Raw genomic sequence first — 18,758 nt, forward strand, 5'->3', positions numbered from 1 at the left:
CCTTGCCAACCACAAGGTCATGATACTTAAATATTTAGCATTGCTTGAGGGGTTAACTCTCCTTAGAGTAACAGTCCCTGCCCTTTGTAATCCTTCCTAGTTTCTTGCAAGAGGAAAACCCCCTCTCCTTGGGGTTCTTCTTTGTTTTGCTTTCCCTGTGCTGCTGAATGGCAAGTATGGGCCATGTGGCAGTGAACACCCAAGACCAACAACTTGTCCTGTCTTTTACTGGATTTGATGGTGATTTCTGTGAATGTAGGGTTGGGCGGGTCATCTTGAATAGCTTTTTTCTGTGAAGCATTAATGTGGGTGGGGGAAAAGTGGTAGTATAACTATAGCAGTATTTTTTGGCTGGTTGGAAATCAGCCTGTGTTCTTAATCTGTTGCTTTCCTAAAATGTTCCACGTTAGATGTGAGTTCTTGAAATATTATTGCAACCAGCAGCTGTCTCCATTGTTGAGGTATCAGAGTGAAAGAGAGCAGTCAGTGTCTGTTGACCCAAGTTCCTCACCAAAAATTACTTAACTTCCTGCGTTTGCTAATATTCTAAGAGTTTGCAATCTTCGCGCTCTTAAACATTGCATTACGCAATGTTTTCCATTGCTGAGAACTAAAGAAAATCTATTCCTATCCAGATAGTCAAAAAAATACCTTTGATCTGAATGGTTGATGGCTGTAGGAGGTCTCTTACACTGGCAGAATAGGCAGCTGTTTGATAGGGAATGAATAAGACAAGTTACTTTCTATGTTGTTCAGTTTCATTTCTGACTGCACAGTGAATGCCATAAGAAGGATATTAGTGTTCTCCTCGTATTACAGTGTGGATTCTTGTTCCTAAGTCAATATGTCGTGTCTGCAGGTTCCCCAGAGGATAGAAGAGCAAAGAGATGCATCTGAGGACAGCAGTGCAGGAATCCCAGGCATGTGGGGAAGTTGGGGCCCCTGGTCTGCCTGCTCTCGGAGCTGCAGTGGTGGTGTGATGGAGCAGACGCGGCCCTGCCTCCCAGCCTATTACCGGGAAAGGGGCTACCGAAGGCCAGGGCGGCAGTACCCAGCCTCAGAGAGAACTCTTGCTCATCAGCATTCCCGTCACCACGAGGACTCGCTGACTGCTTATCCAGGCCATGTCATTTCTGCCATCCGTACATCTGTGCCGCTTCACAGGAATGAAGAGCAGCTTTGGGCCGGCCTTTGGGCCTCTGCTTCTTCTGGAGGCCATAATAACAGCCACCTGAGCAGAGGAGCGTTGAGAGGCAGCAGGCATTCTCAGACCCAGAGGCAGAATGCCAAACCGGAAAAGAGGTATGTGTCTATGCACTGTTTTCTTCTTGCTATGAGTGATGTATCTTAAGAATGACATGTCAGATTAGAGTTGATATTTTTTAATACTTACAGAAGGATATTAAAGACTAAGACTGACTTTTACAATGTTTGCCATCTTTGGAAGGCTGTCCTGCCTGCTGACTAGTTATACAATAATACCCAAGGACAGGTATAATTATTCTATAATTGCACTAGGCAGATTATTTCCTTTTACATGATGATTTATTGGGATACTTTTCTGCTACACTCTCATTTAACATTTCTATCTTCACCATAATAATAAAAATCAGAACAAGTAACAGCTTTATAATTGGATTCTTAACTTCAGTGGCCATTCTGATTTTAATTGAGTGGAAAAAAGTTTTACTTCCCTCCCAGCCCCATACCCCCACACCCAAAAATGGACACACAACTGTCCATTCGCCTTTCTTCTAGTCAAAACTCTAGGTCTGTTTTCTATCTTTCATAGGCTTTCTGTTTATGGGCTTTTTGTTTTCTCTGTTCCCTTTTTTGTTTTCTACCACATTCTTTAGCAAAATTTCCTGTTTGATTAAAAAAATGTGGTTGTTTAACGCACAGAATATTTTTAACGCTGCATATGTTTGTATCAGTTTCGTAGTATTAGCTGTTCAGTCATTAAGGATGTGTGGAGCTGTGCTGTTACAATTAATTACAATTAATTCTCCAGTTTCTGGGAAAACACTTTTTTTCTCTTCTGTGATACCAATCTGTCAGATTTTTTTCATATATGTATGAAAGGAAAATAGATGTGTTTCCAGTTTGAAAACTGAGAATGAGCATGTAGATCCCTTGGGAGGGAGTGTTCCTGAAACATCTCTAATCTATCTGTCTGTCCTTAGAATATGTATACCAGCAGTTGTCTGATTCTTTCCTTCTCAGCTCTCTTCTGCGAGATGCATGGAGAGATGGTTTATTTTTGGGGTTTAGTTAACAAAAAACTCAAACCAAGCAAAACAAAAAAAAACCCAAACAAACCAAAACCACCTCAACCCCCCCCAAATCCTCCTTCATATAATGTGCTTCTCTAAGATTCTTAAGTGATGCCATCAATTATAATTCCTTTTAAAAGACTTCTTGCTGACCCAAACAAATAATGTTACCTTGAGGCAATATTCCAGCCTGACTGGAATAAGACAGTGGGACCCTCTGTTGCTGTAATAAAGACATCCTCAGACCCAGGAAGAAATTCTCTTCATCTAAAAGGATATTTGAAAATAGAAATTGACCTGTTAGCCTCCTGTTTGTCTCAGTAAAGCATGGATTTCCAAAAGCAGGACCAGCTGTTCAGATGTTGATCTTCCTGGGTGTTGGCCATTTCCTTTAATCACTGCTTTGTCTTTCTTTCAAACCCATGCAAATGCATAGCCTAGACCTGTGGAGTATTACTTCAATATGGCACTGATGCTGTTATAAAAAAACTCAGGAGTGCCAGAGGTGGGCTTTTGATAGCAGTGTTAACATGACTGTATCGAGACAAAAGTCTTAATATTTTCTTTTTTCTGTTTTCCTACTTGATCATTTACTACAATGCACTTCTGTTCTCAGCTGCGAAGCATAAAAGCTACAGGTTGTAATACATAGCTGGGTTATTACTGAAACTGGAAGCCTGGCCTTGACTCATCAGCACAAAGTCATTCAAAGCCTATTTGCTCCAGTCCCTTGGCACCCTCAGACTCCAAGGGGATCCCAGCTGGCCTAGCCTCTGCAGCAGACTTGCTGCCAGGCTGCTGGCACAGCTGGGCTTCCATCCCTGCAGGCTATTCCTTGCTGCTGTGGTGGCCTCTGCAGGCGGGCCAGGAGAGTCTGGCAGTCTTGAAACAGTCACTGCAGTTACGGCTGGAACATGAGAGGACAATGAGCAGAAAATAATATTGACTGTGTGCAGAAGTGAAGCTATGTTATTTCCTAATAAATGCCTTGATATATGAAATATTAAAATTATCATAATGTCCGTTGTGCTTCCACTTTCCTGTATGATGGAGGCCTTTGCTTTTGGAATTTCTTCTGCTTTCCTAAGCATAATGTAAGCTTCTGTAGCACAGCTGATTTTTCACCCCCACACACACTGTCCCTAGGCAAAAGACTGTGGATTGAAGGTTGTTTTTCTAATTTATTTGCATAATAAGCTATTTCCATCTTGTGTTAGGAGGGTCCCCGGTGGCCTTAAAGCCTGTTGTATTGTGTAACTTTCAGATTCTTTGGTGGTGATTATAAAAACAGAATAAGAACCAAAAAATGTTATTTGAAAATTGAATTATTAGAATGACAAATCTTATCGTTTTCATTAATTTACAAAATCCAGAGTACAAACCTTCTGGTCCTCTCAGATATATGGAAAATGGATTTCAAAGTGTAAATTGCTCTAAAAACAATTTTTATAGTGTAGAACAGCATTCAGTGTTCACTAAAGGGGTGATACTGGAAACTGATGTCAGACTTAAAAAAATCTGTATTTTCAGAATATGTACAATCGGTGAAAACTTTTTTTGGGTATTCCTGTTTCCTGTACTACTTCATATAAAAGCTGTAATTTTAATAGACTTCCATAAAACAATAAAAAATGAATGGATACTTATGACTGAGATAAGCTCACATTTGATAGCATGATCAGATGAAACTGGATGGCTTCCAAGTCAAATAGGTTTTCACAGCAATAGCGGTCGTTCAGAATAGGCAAATATGTTGGTATCAGTCAGCAACAAGTGGAAAAGTTCTCTCTCTGCTTCCGGCACCTGACAAAGAACTGTTCACTTTATTTGTATATCATGAATTTTGACATACCTCATCAGTGATGAGGATATTCACATTATCAGCTTTTGAAAGATAGTTCACATGTTTCAGTTAGGTTTTAGAAACCAGTGCTGCACATGAAGCTCAGGGAAAGAGATTTGAGGTACTCACAATTAGAAGCCTAATTTTTAAAGTTTAAGTGCTCCCTTTTTGATCATAGTGCTGTAAGTGGAGTTTTTGCGTAATTGAAATGTGTTAGGAAATTTTAGTCAGCCACTGGAATGAGGACGGAAACACAAAGCTGATGGTTATCTGGGCTGTCCATTGGCAAAGGAAGGGAGCTCTTCTTGGCTTTGAAGAGTTGGGTTCCCATTAGCACAGCCTTGTTTTTAATTTCACCTTGCTAAAATGTGTGGAGCATACCATAAAATAAGAGCAAACAGGACAGAGGAGATAGTGGAAAAAATATCAAAGCATTTAGACATCTTACAGAGAGGATCATATGGAAAAGTAATAAGGGCATGCAAAAGAATAGTGTGCTTTAAGAGAGAAAACATATCTCAAAAGGAAATATCATTAATGGACTAGCTTTTAGTACTGTTTAGTACTGTTGGCTTTCCAGTTCTCCATTTTGGTGTTAAAGAAGACAAAACTGCAACTTTAGATAGATGTACTGAGTGTTGTGATGCTTGCAACTGCTGCCTTCACTTTCTATACAACTGGATTTTCATGGTGTGTCAGCGAAACTTCTTTGTCCACCCCTGTAAGGTGTGGACTTTATATGTGATTCTTAGGAGCAGAAAGAACAATTACCTTTATCACCAGAATAGTGAAATAAGTAAAGCAAAGAGATATGTTAATAAAGAAATATGTTAATAAGGGAAGGGCTTCCCTAAAGCTCTTTTTGTTGAGATTTAGGGAAGTTGGAAGAGGAATGAGAAGAGAGGTTTGCACTGAGGAAATAATCCAAAAATCATCACCTTCTCACATGGCTATAGCTCTGTGGTCTATATTCTGTTGCCAGCAGCTGACGTGAAAGTCTTCTGTGCTGCTTTGTACCCTGTATAGGGTCAGTTTGCATTTCTAGGCATGTGAGCAATGGAAAGGAAGAGTGTCTCGTTTAATGTCAAAACAGAATTTCCTTTCTGAAAGTATTTCTTTTGCCCCCGGCTCACAGATGCTTTGACCAGGCAAATGTAGGTCACTCAGTTGGCAGGCCTACAATTAGCCTTTAAAGGGACAATTCTGTTGTTATTTGCTTAACCAATTTAAGCATCATTACTGCATATTCTGATGTAATTTCTGTGACCTGTTCTAGTCAGGCTCAGTTGGTAGAAGTGGACAAATGTGTGATTGCTGTACCTTCAGGTTCAAGAGGCTTTATATTTGTGGCATGGGTATTTGCTTAATATTTGGAATGAAACCCAGCTCAAGCACTTAGCTGCCCCTCCTTTCATTATTTCTTTAATAGAATGAAAATGTGATGCATTTCATTCCAAACCCAGTGTGGCTATAAAAGCTTACTGGGTGTGTGTGTGTGTGCGGGAGGAAGACACAGAGAGAAGGATTTAATTCTTTTCTGAGGGTAAATATTCCAGAAAAATCCAAAAGCAGCATTAGTAATCAAAGAATTCATTTTGGTAGCACTTGGAGATTTAAAACCATATGAGAAAGGTGTTCATTTTCCTCCTGAAAAAAATTCCAAACAGGTTCTATTAGCAGCAAAGATCATGGAGAGGTATTTCCTGGCAAAATGAATAGCTAGCTGGGGTGATTGTGGCCTCAGGTTGACTTTGTGCTGCCCCACCTCTCAACTGATTATTAATTCCTCTGATATGTTCTAGGTCTCACTTATTGTTGCCTCATTAGTAATTTTTTTTATTATTCTACTGTAAACATACTTTGAAAGGTTTTACGAAAAATAAAATCTAGCATGCTACTGTAATTGCAAGCCACCCGAGAAGCTGTCTTAATTTTGCTGCTGGACGTTTCAACCCTTCCTGAAGTGGGTTGACTGAAGGAGAAGTGGGGAAGTGAGAATGCTGCATCAGTCACACACAAGACAGTGCATTTTGCCAATGAGTTATTGCCTGGTCACTGAGAGGTACAAACACAGCAAAATTGCCATCATAGTTGTAATGCATTGGAGCAGATTTATGTGGTTACTTGAGCTGCATTTCTGCTGATTTACTTGCTAACTGCATGGTCACATTATTCAGTCAAACCTTAAGATGGAGCTAAGGAGAAAAACTTGCAGATGTCTGGGATCAGAGGTGTTACTAAACTCACAGGAAAAGAGGACTGCAGTATTGGGGTTCAAATTCTGGAATCCAATCTCAGTGTTGAAAGTGACATAAAGGAAGTTATATAGCAGTTGCTGGAAGATCAGCAAAACCCAGTATAGTAAGTTATTGTACTGGGCGTATTGCGACTGTGCTAGACTGAGGTATTAGTGGTGGTCTCTGAGAATGCAAAATTTCATTTAAGGTAGACCACATGTGTATCTCTTCTATTAATCCAATTAATTAAACCTGATTCCAAGAGGCAGTTTACATACTGACTTTATTCATTAATTCTGCTCTGTCAGGAAAAGCAATTTTTTTTGCCCCTGATATAATATAAAAATAAGAGAATAATTACCCCTATGGTATGACCTGTTTTCCTACAGAAGGTGCACTTTTTAGGTATAGTTGAAATTTTTAAGTCAAATATGCTCACAGGAGTTTTACTACTTATATGCATATATGATATATGAGAAGTAGTGAATATCCACAAATTATGATGTGTTTACCACTTACCAGAAATGTAAACCAGACTAGTTAGTTCCCTTGTTTTAGTTACCTTGACTATGAAAATCAGTAAAATGAATGCCTGCACTGATGTAGTTGTGATGACATGTGCTGATGAGGTGTGAATAATATGCTATAATGCGGCAAAAGAAGTTTGTGAGGATGGCTCTGATTTTCAGTGTGTGATACACTCTCAGAAAGGGTTTTTAACTCTTGTGACCAAACATTTGACAAAGATAACTGCTTGCTGCTTTATGGCTGTTTTCTGGATCAGCGAGCAGACAGGCATGCATTTTCATAACATAAAACAGAGTCAAAGGGCTCCCTTCTTTCGTTCATGTTCAAGTGATTTTCTCCAGATTGATTTAGAGCTGGTGAAAAGTGAGTATGTGGAATTCAGAGCTTCACAGGGCTATGGTATAGTGCTGTGAGGTGATACATCGTGACTTTTGATGTGAATCAACCTGGCTGTTGAGAGCTCTTTTGAGCAGATGGAAATATATTCCCAGAACCAGTAAATCATGAATTTTTGTTAAAAATTATTATTGTGAAAGAATCTGCTAAAATACAGTGAAGTATAAACTTCATAGCAGTTATGACCAGGATAAGTCAGTTTATTTTGTGACTTAAAAGAGAGTCAAAATGCATGGTGGACAGTCTTCTTAAAGTAAACCTTGTTAACTGTGTGCCTAAGAATATATAAAGCATAAAAGAAAATAAAAAGCAGTATGAGGGCTGTAAAGTAAATGATTGACTAGGACAGTTATAGGCCAGTTAGAGTTTTAAAAATTATAAAGAAGTGCCAGGGATTAAAAATATGTATCTGAAATTATTTTAATGATGCTATGGCAGGAGCAATAAAAATAATGAAATATATTAAAAATACATATACTTGTACCTATCCTGGTAACTAGAAACTGGTTTTTGCATTTGAAGTGGAAGGTTTGTGTCTGCAAAGACTTCTTGGTCTCCCTTTTTTTTTTTTCTTAATTACATTTTATGTATTGGAGGGATGTTTCAAAAACTTCATTGTTGTCAGGTATAGGTAATAAGCCACTTTCAGTTCTTCTGAAACAAAATCAAGGCAGCTCTGTGTTAAATACTTGAACGGTGTGTAAATGGGTAGTGTTCTTTAAAAGCTGTCAATTACAGTAGTGTAATGCTGCTGAATATTTTGCTATGATCTAAAATACTAGGTTAAATCTTGGTAGACTTATCCACAGAAATAGATTTAGTGAGGTTAGGATGTATGTAATTGATTTAGAGAAAGAGGATTTGGACTGCTAACTTAAGCATATGGTCCTGTTAAAACCATGATGGGTAATAGGACTTAAATTTAAGTTAAAGAGCTTTGATGAGGATCTAAGGGGAATGAACTCCTGTAGAACAAAGTTTCTAGTGGGAATCAAAGAAATGTGCTTTTAGAGCATTTCTTTTAATAGAAATTAATAACTGCAGTGCAGAAGCACAAATCAGTATAAAAGATATTTTGCAGTGGTACTTAATCTGGAATGTTGTTTGGGAAATACAGCTATAAATCATAATTGTACTCTTTCTTCTGTCTTATCTCCCGCTTTTGTCTTGCACATAAAACCTGTGTTTCTGTTGATAGATCACTGCTAAAGTCAGCTTGAGTAGATGCTAGCTGTGTTGACAGGACAAAAATACAGCCAGCAACACTTCAGACATTAGATTATAGGTAACTGCTTAATTCCCAAGTGAGAAGATTAGGCAAGAACCTGAAGAATGCTTGGGTCCTGAGCACTTGGAGCAGTGTCAGGCTATATGTGTGATTAGACCAGACTCACTGATGAGATGAGTTTCCTTAGCGTATTAGAGAACTTCTCTGTTTATACCAGGACAGGATTCCTCAGATAAGCCTCTGGAGATTTTGAAAAAAGCTTTGAACTCAAACTCTCACAAAACTAAAAGTGAGTGCCAAGTGTTGGTTTTGCATCTATCCAAATGCTCTGTGATGGCAGTCTGTTATCTTTCATTACAGTGATGGCTGTAGCTGGGCATAGAGGGAAGAAACAGCCTTCCTCTGCTTGTGGGATAATTTCTGCCAATAGATCAGACAAAATTCTGAAAGTAATATCATGAAGCCTGCAATTCTGGTGCAGTTTTTCCTCCTCATCACTGGTGGAACTAGTGGCTGAAGGCTGTTACTTTGCCAGAACATTACATTAGTCCTTGAGAAACAGTGTGAAAGGTTGTGAATTGAATATGAAGGAAATTAGTGGTTTCCTTGGATTCATTCTAAGAAAACATTCCAACAGTAGGAAAGCAAGTCTTCTGTGGTGTCATAAATGAGAGGTTTTGCTGATGTTCAACCTTGCAGTTTTTTGTTTAAAAGAGAAGAAGCATTTTGATGGTAGGAGATAAGTGAGTGAAATGCTGCAAAGCTCATGTAAAATACATTCTTCATTCTGTCTGACTTCAGAAGAGAAAGAAAGTGAGTTATACTTCAGCTGGAAGTGAGCCAGGGAACCTCTGGTTAGAGAGGAGGAGAAAGGAAGTGATGGGAAAAGGGGAAAGATGAAAAAGATATGTTGGTTTTGTAAAGAGCAGTTAAGAGAACAGGTGGAGGCCCAGGAAATCTCTAATCTTACTTTTGTATTTTAAAGATGCTGCATATCCTTACTTCAAAGAGGATTTCTGTTTTCAATATATATGACTAGCCCACCAGCTCTGAAAGTACTTCATTCTTAGTGAACCTCAAGAACACTTGAGGTTCAAAGCATTGTTCTTAGCATAAACTCTATGAGGCAGTGATAATGCATTTGTTTGCCCTCCAAGGCACATGTATGCTTAAAAAAAGCTGCTACAATAAAATTCCCTTCTGTCACTCAAAAGGTGCTGTGAGGGGCCAGTTCTCGCTATTCTCACTGACTTACCCTTAGCATGAGAGAAATGGTTAATAGTTAGACCAATAATCGCTAAAAATAATTATTTTAAAATGTTTTCTACAAACCTCACATTAACAGAAAAAAATCTTTTCATACTTGTCTGGGCAAATGCATTTTTGAACTCAAAACTATACTTGGGTTGCCTTAAGTTTAAAGGGGCCCATCATTTTTGTTATCAAAGTGCTAAACAGATTTGTCTGAACAGTCAGGGAGGTGTGTGTGTTTGAGAGTTATGCTCAAAGAAAGAGGCAAAGAAGACCTTCAATGAGGCTTAATGCAACCACAAGCATGTTATTATAAGGGTGCTGGAAACTTAGGCTACCAGTGCCTCATTTCTTAATCAGTAGGGATTCCGGAACATTTCCAAGTTACAGTTGTAGAAAAACAAGCCAAGCTGAGACAGTAACTAACAGTAAAGATGTTGTTATTTTACTTCTTAGTCACTGCTCTATGTTTGTTGCACTGGTCAACCAGTTTACAAGAAAAATGGTATCCCTCAAGTTTTTCTAATTTTTGCAAATAATTTCATGAGGTCCAGCAGCTTTTGGTCACTTGCTGCCTTCAGCCATCAGTCCTTTCAGATATTAGCCATTCTGTGTTTAAGGCCATTTAATTACTTTTTCCAGGCAGAATTGTCTTAATTCAAATCATGATTTCTTGTGTGTCCTTCCATTCTTTTCAGTTCTGCTTCATGACCCTGAACTGGAGATTCAGTCAGAGTGAACAGCCAGACATCAGTCTAATTTTTGACTTTTTGTGTGACCTCTCCTAGCTTGCCAAGCAGCAGTTCTTCCAGTAGGGATGATGCATCTAGGTGCTCCTCTCTGGAAGAGTCTAGTGCTTGTTGCTGCAAAGAATTTGGCATTCAGAAGACTGGGGAAGAGGCATGTTCCTACCATTCCACTGGTCTGCGCAAGGTGTATTGCTCAGTTATTAGCAGCTTTTTCTCCTGCTGATGAGAAATGCAAGCAACATGACTGTAGATGATAAATTCAAAAAGCTGGTTTCAGTAGACCTGCCACCCTCTATCCCCCCCTGCAATCACCACCACTTGCAATCTGTGCTCCTTGCAACGAAGCAGTAACTTTCTCAGCGCTACGAGTTGTTGCCAAGGTTTGTATCTCAGGGACTTCAAATTTGGTATGGTCAGGTTGGCAAGAAAACAGCTGTCAGTACGGATCATTAGAGACCCCAACCAACTAGCAGAAAAATCCCATAATCCCCTACACAACACAAACTGTCTCATTTAAATCAAGTTGGATTTAGTCTCAACATTTCAAGTAATTCCTACTCATAATTTGTCTTTCATTCCTCTCCCATCCATTTACAGGAAGCTTTTTTTCCTTCTGTAATGCTAAACTCCATTGTACTACTTTTCTCTACGGTAACTACCAAAGGCCTACCTCAACAGTGACCATCGCAGTCACAGAGCAGATTAATGGGTATAAACAGCTCAAGAGTGCTGGTTGCTTATCTGCCAGGGTAAATCAACACTCTTGTTCACACATCCTTGAGCCAGGAAGATTGATTAAAAGTCCCACGTGGCCATAAAGCTAGAATGTTAAGTAAATGACTTCCAAGGTTCCCATGTAACAAGAGTCTTGGGAGAATATAAGACTTAGGAAGAAAACAAACACAAGAGAAAACAAACCTAAAGAAAAGTCTCTGATCTGGTGTCTGACATTTGTAAGTCTTCAGTTTCTAGAAAATAAGTATGTCAATTTATAACCTCTGGTTTTCACTGCAGTTCAAGTGTATTTTATACATATTAAAAAATATAAACAAATTTTAATGGGGTCTCCCTTCCTGAGCTGCAGAGGTTCTAAAAACAGCTGTATTCACACATTGCTCTGAACTGAAAGAAAACTTTTTTGCCTACTTATTCTTCAGACTGCAGCAGTAGAAATCAAGGCCTGGTGCAATATTGCTGTGAGCATCCAGAGGACAAAACTACCCTCCAGAGAATACCAGCTGTTTGAGAGTGCTGATACAGGTTTAATACAGCCTAAAAGAAAAGAGTATGTCTACTGGCCAAATAAGAGAAAATAAGCTGTGTACCATAATAAGAATATTTTCCTGCATTTGTCATCTTTTCCAGAAGTATCTCAGTAATATTTTGATGTTTCTTATACTTTTTCCTTAAGTATTTATTGATATTTCTTAAATAACAAATGAAGCAGAATCACAGGAGGCATTATAAACGGATACAAAATGTTTAACAGTCTTCACCGTACTGAATTCAGATTTTTCTTCTGTCATTACTCAGATCCATAGTAGGGTTTTCCTGCTGTTACTTATCTCAAGCTCCTCAGAAACATGGTTATGAATTTTGGGAATATACAGCTTTGATTCTGTGAATTTCCATTTTAAAGGAGAGATCTAGGGGAACAACAAACACCTCCCTCCAAACTGCTACTTTATACCATACCTAGCCATTTGCCTTTGCTAGGTGACTTCCCATGTGAATCCCAGCCAAAGGGGGCCCAAGATTTAGTTCAGTCAGTAGACTTCTTCATAGGTTCGCAGAACACAAAGCAAATGTACAGCTTGTACATGTTTTCTGTAAAAATGATAGAAATTTCTGTTGCCTTGCAGTGAGTAACTCTGGCAAATTACAATTCATGTAAATAACTGCTCCTTCACTTACGAATTCAGTAACTGTTTTCTCTCCTTTTTTAGAAGCAGAAATAGAAATCCTATTGGTCCAGGAAAGTATGGATATGGAAAAGTGCCCTACATTTTACCTTTACAAACGGACACTGGTCAGCAGCCTCAGAAACTTCGGAGACAGCGACAGTCATCTAGGAACCATGTATTTCATCAGAGTCCAAGTCTCATGAACACTTACAGTCAGGGAGCTAGTCCTTCACTTCAACATGGGAATCTTTATCAAGAAGAAAGTGGGCCTCAGGCTGGACATCAAGCGCTGGGACCGTCGGTTTATCAGTCATCTTCGTTTCCTGTATCTCAAAGCCTGTTTCACAGCAGTGACTCAAATCATCATGGGTCTGCATCACATCAGGCAGTCCAGGGTCAGCCTCACCCTCAAAGGGCTGCAGCAATTGTGTGCATTGGCACCTACAAGCAATATAAACTCTGCAACACCAATGTAAGTCTGGTTTTCCTATATTTAATTTGCTGGGCAGCTGTTGGTTTTCCCTAGTATGCTGAATGTTCACATAGTCAAGAAGAAAAGCTAAACACTCTCTAATTAATGAATAATTTTTTTTTTTAACTTATTTTAGTGTCTTGCGGAATACTGAAAGTAGATGCATAATATTATAGCTGCCTAATACCGTAACTTCAAGGCTTTTAAGCAGTCACTAAATCTACCAATACATAAAATTAAAATTCGATAAAAGGAAAAGTTGAGTCACAGGCAATTTTAATATTTTTCCATATAAGAAATGGAAAAATGGAATTGAGGTAGGCCATGTTAAGAAGATTCCCTGCTTCTGAATCCCATAAGATAAGGCTAACCTTTTGGGAGTGCCATTTAGAGCCAGCACCTAGTAGCCTGGATCACACCAGGATCTTTCCATGGTGTTGTGTGTGTTCTGTAACAGATGCTACTTTTACCAGTATTCAAGCTTTACATGCTTTGATTTTGTCTTCCTAGTTTATTGGAAAGAAAATGTGTTCTGTGTTAATTTTTAAGTAAAACTTACTCTGTTATTACTTCATTCAAAATGTTTGGCTGGGTGTAGCTCTGTGCTCTCGGGCAGTCTCCCATTCTATGTGGGAGGTAGCGAGGTTTTGCAATTTTTATTCTGCTAAAAGTTTCAGTTTCTGGCAGTGTCAGTTTAGTATTTCCTAAAGTATCTCATCCTAATATTTGTGTCTTATACGGGCTACTAATCTAACTTAATGTTGCAAACTTGAAGAAGCTTGTATTTGGATATTAGAAGCAGGAGGGTTGAGTGGTCTCAATATGTTTAAACAACAGGCCATATTTTTCTGACTGAGTGATTCTTCTGCCTCTTGGAAATCCTGTTTTGTTTAGTGGAAGCTTGCACAGTGGAGATGTAGCAACAGAACAGATGATCAGGATAAGAAAAACATGACCTAAACAAAGCAGAGGAGTGCTTTTTCTGTCTCTCAGTGTAGCAGTTATTACATCTGCTTTATTTATGAATAAAGTCCATTGATTTGGAACTAGAGCAATTGATTGCAGAGCTCTAATGTCAGGAAACTTTTAGTGTGTTTGTCTGAAATGGAAAACATGAAAGGGCTAATTTGAGCCTCTGAGAATATTCTCTGATACAAATCGCTCTTTGAAAAACACTGTTTTTTGAAGGAAATGGGAAATGGACTTAGTACATGGGCATTAATTTGGAGAGTTTTCTGTGCTGAATTTGCTCACTGCAGTACACAAATATCCCAGTCTTTACTTCATCCCCTACTATGTCAAGGCAAGAAGTTGGACAGTACTCTGCTTAACTTCAGAAATGTAACAAGATTCTTTCCAGGAAAGATCTCTTTTCAGAGGAAAAGGGGTGAGAAGTGAGGAAGTTAGAAATGAGCTAGAAAAAAGACGTAATCCCAGATGGCCAAGGTATGGAGAAGGAAGGATTGTAGAGGAAATTTGTTGAAAATGAAAAGTAGGCTGGAGAAAAGAGCTTGTGAATTAGACAGTGGCAAGACATGCAGGTCAGTATGATGAGTGGTCTGGCCATTGACAGATTTCTTTTGGTAGTAGGGGAGCAGGAGTGAAAATAGCTTCATGTCAGGTTTTAGAAACTGTTGTTTAAACAGAAGAATTCTATAGATGAAGAGCAAAAATAAGTGAGCGTACTGTCTTGTTGCTGTATCTTTGCCATTGTTGCATGTTTAAATGCAGTTAGAAAGAAATAATTTATAATACAGGAGACTTTTAATAACAGACTGAACTTGTAGATGATGTAGCTTCTCCTAGGAATGGAGCTCTACATAGTGATATTCTTTATTCAGTGACATTTCTCTTTCCCTCTGAGAAGCTGTAATTGCTATTCAAAGTTATTTTTCTCCATAGAATGCGTTAATTAATATAATTATAAAAAAGTTGCTAAGAACATTTTTACTGTAAAGGCCCAGACAAGAGCAAAACAAGGCCCATAGTGTTTCACTTGTTTGCTTGTTCTTCCTGATTAAATGCTTCTGTATGTGAGCTTTAATTTAATTTATCGTCAGTGACATGAACCAGAGGTCTTGTCAGCATGCAGAGAACAGTATCTTTTTCTTTCTTTTTCTTTTTTCTTTTTTGATACTTCCTGGTTCATACCAAAAATGAAAAACTCACTTATTAAGCAGAAAGTATTCTGTTAATGGTTATCCCTGTGTTTGGCCACTCCCTCTACATTTTCTCCTTTAGGGCAGTTAATTAATAACAAATTAAGTCAATCTGCCTTGGTCCATTAGGTCATTTCCTCATTATTGTACATTTATTGTTTTTTTCAGTAATAGCTGAACTCATTTTACATGACTGACAGCTTGGTTCGTAAAAGTTTAACTTGTGGGGTTTGGTTAGGGAGTACCTCAAAGTGCTTGTATTTGTTCAAGTGTTTTTGCAGGTCGTTAAACCTATTTTCTTATTGTACAAGTGGCTTCTTCTCTTCAGCACCTTGCATATAGGCTTTGTACCATTCACCTCAGAATATACAGCTGCCTGTCACCTCCTTCAGCAGGGATAGGGAGCAAACATCTGTCCTTTACACACAAACAGTACTGTCAGATCTAACTGAAACCTTAAGCTATTTGCAGTACAATAAGATTCTTCAAATGTAATCTGTGTTCCTCCAAGATGGGCGAGTGATGAGTACATCTTCTGTACTTCCCTCTGCATTACAGGAGGGAGAATTATACAGGGGTGTGGGTGAAGCAGAATTTGAATGCAAACTTGTTTGGGTTGTTTGTTACCAGAACAAAGGAAGCAACTCAAATGGGACATTTGTTTACTGAACACCTTTTGTTATTAACTGTCTCAAGCATTGCCAAGTCACTAGGTCTTTGTGAGAATATATTTATAAATTAACCTCAGGCTGTGAGTTGCTTGGGCAGTGTACACAGGGAATAGATAGAAATCAGTGATTACTTTTACTTTCTTACCCTGACTCTTCAGCTATGCATATTATTACTCTAGTAGTACAGCTATGGAAAATCCAGCTTTTGGTTCTGAATACAAGTTTTTAACTTGGATTTGTGTTCCTGTGTGTAGAGCACTTGCAAATGGCATCTTTGCATGGAATGCAAAGTATCTGAAAAGCAGTTTTGGAAATGGAAAGAGGTTTTACTGTTGAAGGGATGAAGTGAAGTAAAAGGCTCAGGGCCAATCCCCAGATCTACCATGATGGGGTAAATTAATATAGTTAATTTCCTAGAGAATAGTAATGATGCTAATGATACTAATTTTGACTGGTGTGTATTAACACCTTCCCACTGAAAGGCTTTTTTGGAAGCAGAACCCTAATTAAATAGAATTGAAGTGTTCTGCAGGAATGTGTCGAGTCCATTAAAGGCTGCTTTGCTTTTCTGTCACCTAAGCATATAGGTAGGTCTTGGCAGGCTCTCTTGACACCTGGGATCTCAGGATGTTTCACCAGCTTGCTGGCATTCTGACCAAGTGTTTTTGAAAGTTTTCTACACTACAGAAAATGAAACATATTCAACGTTTCAAGTTTTAACAAAAGTAGAAGTGGAAATGTTTAATTTTGTATGGAACAGAAACTGTAATTGCCAGACAGGTCTTTTCAGAAGTGATATGGGGCCTGTGAGGATGTGTTCATACACTGAGGTGAAGACCACGTGTTTTTCTTTTCTTTTTTAAACTGAAAAGCCCTTTCTTATTCCCAAAGAGCTACTGTGTGGTTTATTTATTTTCATTTTGGTGTTTGTATAAAGTAGGTGTTTGACATAAGTGGTAAAGCAGGGTTATGATGACTTATCTTTTCCTGAGGAAATTTAACTTTGTGAGGAATTTTCCTTGCAAACACTGTGGGATTGTATGTACGTTTGGTAGCTTGTCGTTCTGTGGGTGTATAGGAAACATTAAAAGCTTGCATTACTTTGGGTTGTGCTGTTCTTCCTTTGGCTATTTTGGTATTTGAAGCAGAATTGTGTAAATATTAATTCAGAATGTGTTGTCACTAATGGGGTCTTAACTCACCAGGCAGAGGCACAGAGATAGGGCTTGTAAAATATCCTATGTAGTTCTATCAGTTGTCTCTTTTATAAGAAAGAACCACATAGAGGTGTCTTTGATTAAGCTCTTGGACCACAGTTTTCTCCTCTGCATCTCTGCACCGTGGCTTTATGACATCCTGTTCAACAACTGAGAAGACTGTGTTAGAAAATGTTTTGCATTATGATGTTCCTATTAGAACTTAATTATGGGAAACTGTCTGCCTTAAATCATTAGGAAAAATATGCTGGGATAACTTTAGAAGCTCTCTCAAATAGTTTATTCCACAAGTGTGCCAGTAACAGAACACTAAGTTAGATGTTTTACATGATTTATTACTAGGTTAATTATTTACTAACCTCATAAATGTTCAATAAGGCCAGAATCACACAATTCAGAAAAAATTTGATGTCTAGAGGCTTATGGTTTTTAATTGAAAAGTCAATTACTTTGTTCAATAAATCTAAGTTATTTTAATTTAGCATCTAGGAGTCCAAGAGTCATGATTTAATGCCCTGTTATGCCAAGAACTATAGAAACAGACTAAATGGATAGGTGCAGGTAAAAATTTTGTAATGTATACATGGCTACAGTCATAACCTGTATTCTCCAGGTCAGGAGAAATGACCCATGGGATCTGTAACAGAAACGATGAGAGTTTTGTCTTTCTACAAAGACAACTTATTAAGGTATAAATAAAACATAGTGGAGCCTTGGATAAACACCTTAAGGCAATAAACCAGAAACATTCCACAGGAAGATAAAGTTTGAGAGTATGTATCAGTGATAAAAATCTACAAAAAGTGCAAGGGCATTATCCGGAAGGCACAGGAAGAAACTTCAATGTTCAGTTTACACGCAGAAGAATTAAATTTTTTAAGGCAAGAAATGCCAACCTCGCCATAATGAGTCAATGAACTATCTTAACTCTGCCTTGGGTCATGCAGAACAAACTTTTTTATAATTGAGGCATTTTGGGCCATGCTTCTAGAGTTCTGATTTTTAATGAATGGCACCAACCCTTTCACCCACTGAAATGTTATGAAAGAAGAAGTGGGATTCACACCATCAATTTGGAAAATCTGTAGTGAGGACCCATGCTGATTGCTTATGTTTACTCCATAGAGAACAGTAGTGCTTTTGGAGCAGTGCCATACATAATTTCACAGTAAATACGAGATATCTCAAACCATTATGAATGTAACTCAGGACAATGGACCATGGTTAGTGTCATATAAAAAAAATCACTCATCTTGTAAAAATGTCAGAATAACATTGTGATGTTCAACCTAAGTTTTCAAATCTTTTTTGAATTAGGAGCAAATCATGCCATTGCTCCTAAGTATCATAGTCAATTCTCTTGTCTGTTCTTGGTGTTTATACGTGACAGACAGTTACCATATTTTAGCATAGGAGTTAGACAATTTGTATACATTTAGCACCCTTAATATGTTTGGGGTTTAGCTTGAGCATTCTGGGAGCTAAATTTTCCAGAGGCTCTGTCAACTTCCTAATACGTATTTTCTTGATTTTTAATGTACAGAAGTATTTCCAAAGGTATGGTTAGCAGTAGTGTTTCAGAATGTATGATACTGCAGGAAGCATTGTGCTGCATTTTTCTTCTCTTAAGGTTTTTTTTGAGTTCTGAGCCTGTTAACTGGTGAAGCTGGAGAAGTCCATGTACTGGTTGAGGTTAATTTGTGTCTAAGAACAGCTGAAAATTCAGACCCTCATTTATGCCTAGCAATAACATGATATAAAATGTTAATAATTCTTCTAAGTGCCTCAAAGTCAGAACCAAAATGCCTGTCAGTTGCCTAGTTTGTTTCC

General features: G+C 38.2%; 1 protein-coding gene across 1 annotated transcript in view; it reads left to right on the forward strand.

Moving 5' to 3' along the window:
- The window catches only part of THSD4 (thrombospondin type 1 domain containing 4), a gene marked incomplete at both ends in the record, with an annotated part of 258,803 nt that overhangs the window by 14,872 nt on the left and 225,173 nt on the right, over positions 1-18,758 (forward strand). The window contains 2 exons of the mRNA XM_080626716.1: positions 860-1,302; positions 12,452-12,881. Coding sequence (XP_080482842.1) covers positions 860-1,302; positions 12,452-12,881 — 873 coding nt within the window. The remainder of the gene's footprint in view (positions 1-859; positions 1,303-12,451; positions 12,882-18,758) is intronic.

The sequence above is a fragment of the Psittacula echo genome (assembly GCF_963264785.1).
Source record: "Psittacula echo genome assembly, chromosome: 10".
NCBI lineage: Eukaryota > Metazoa > Chordata > Aves > Psittaciformes > Psittacidae > Psittacula > Psittacula echo.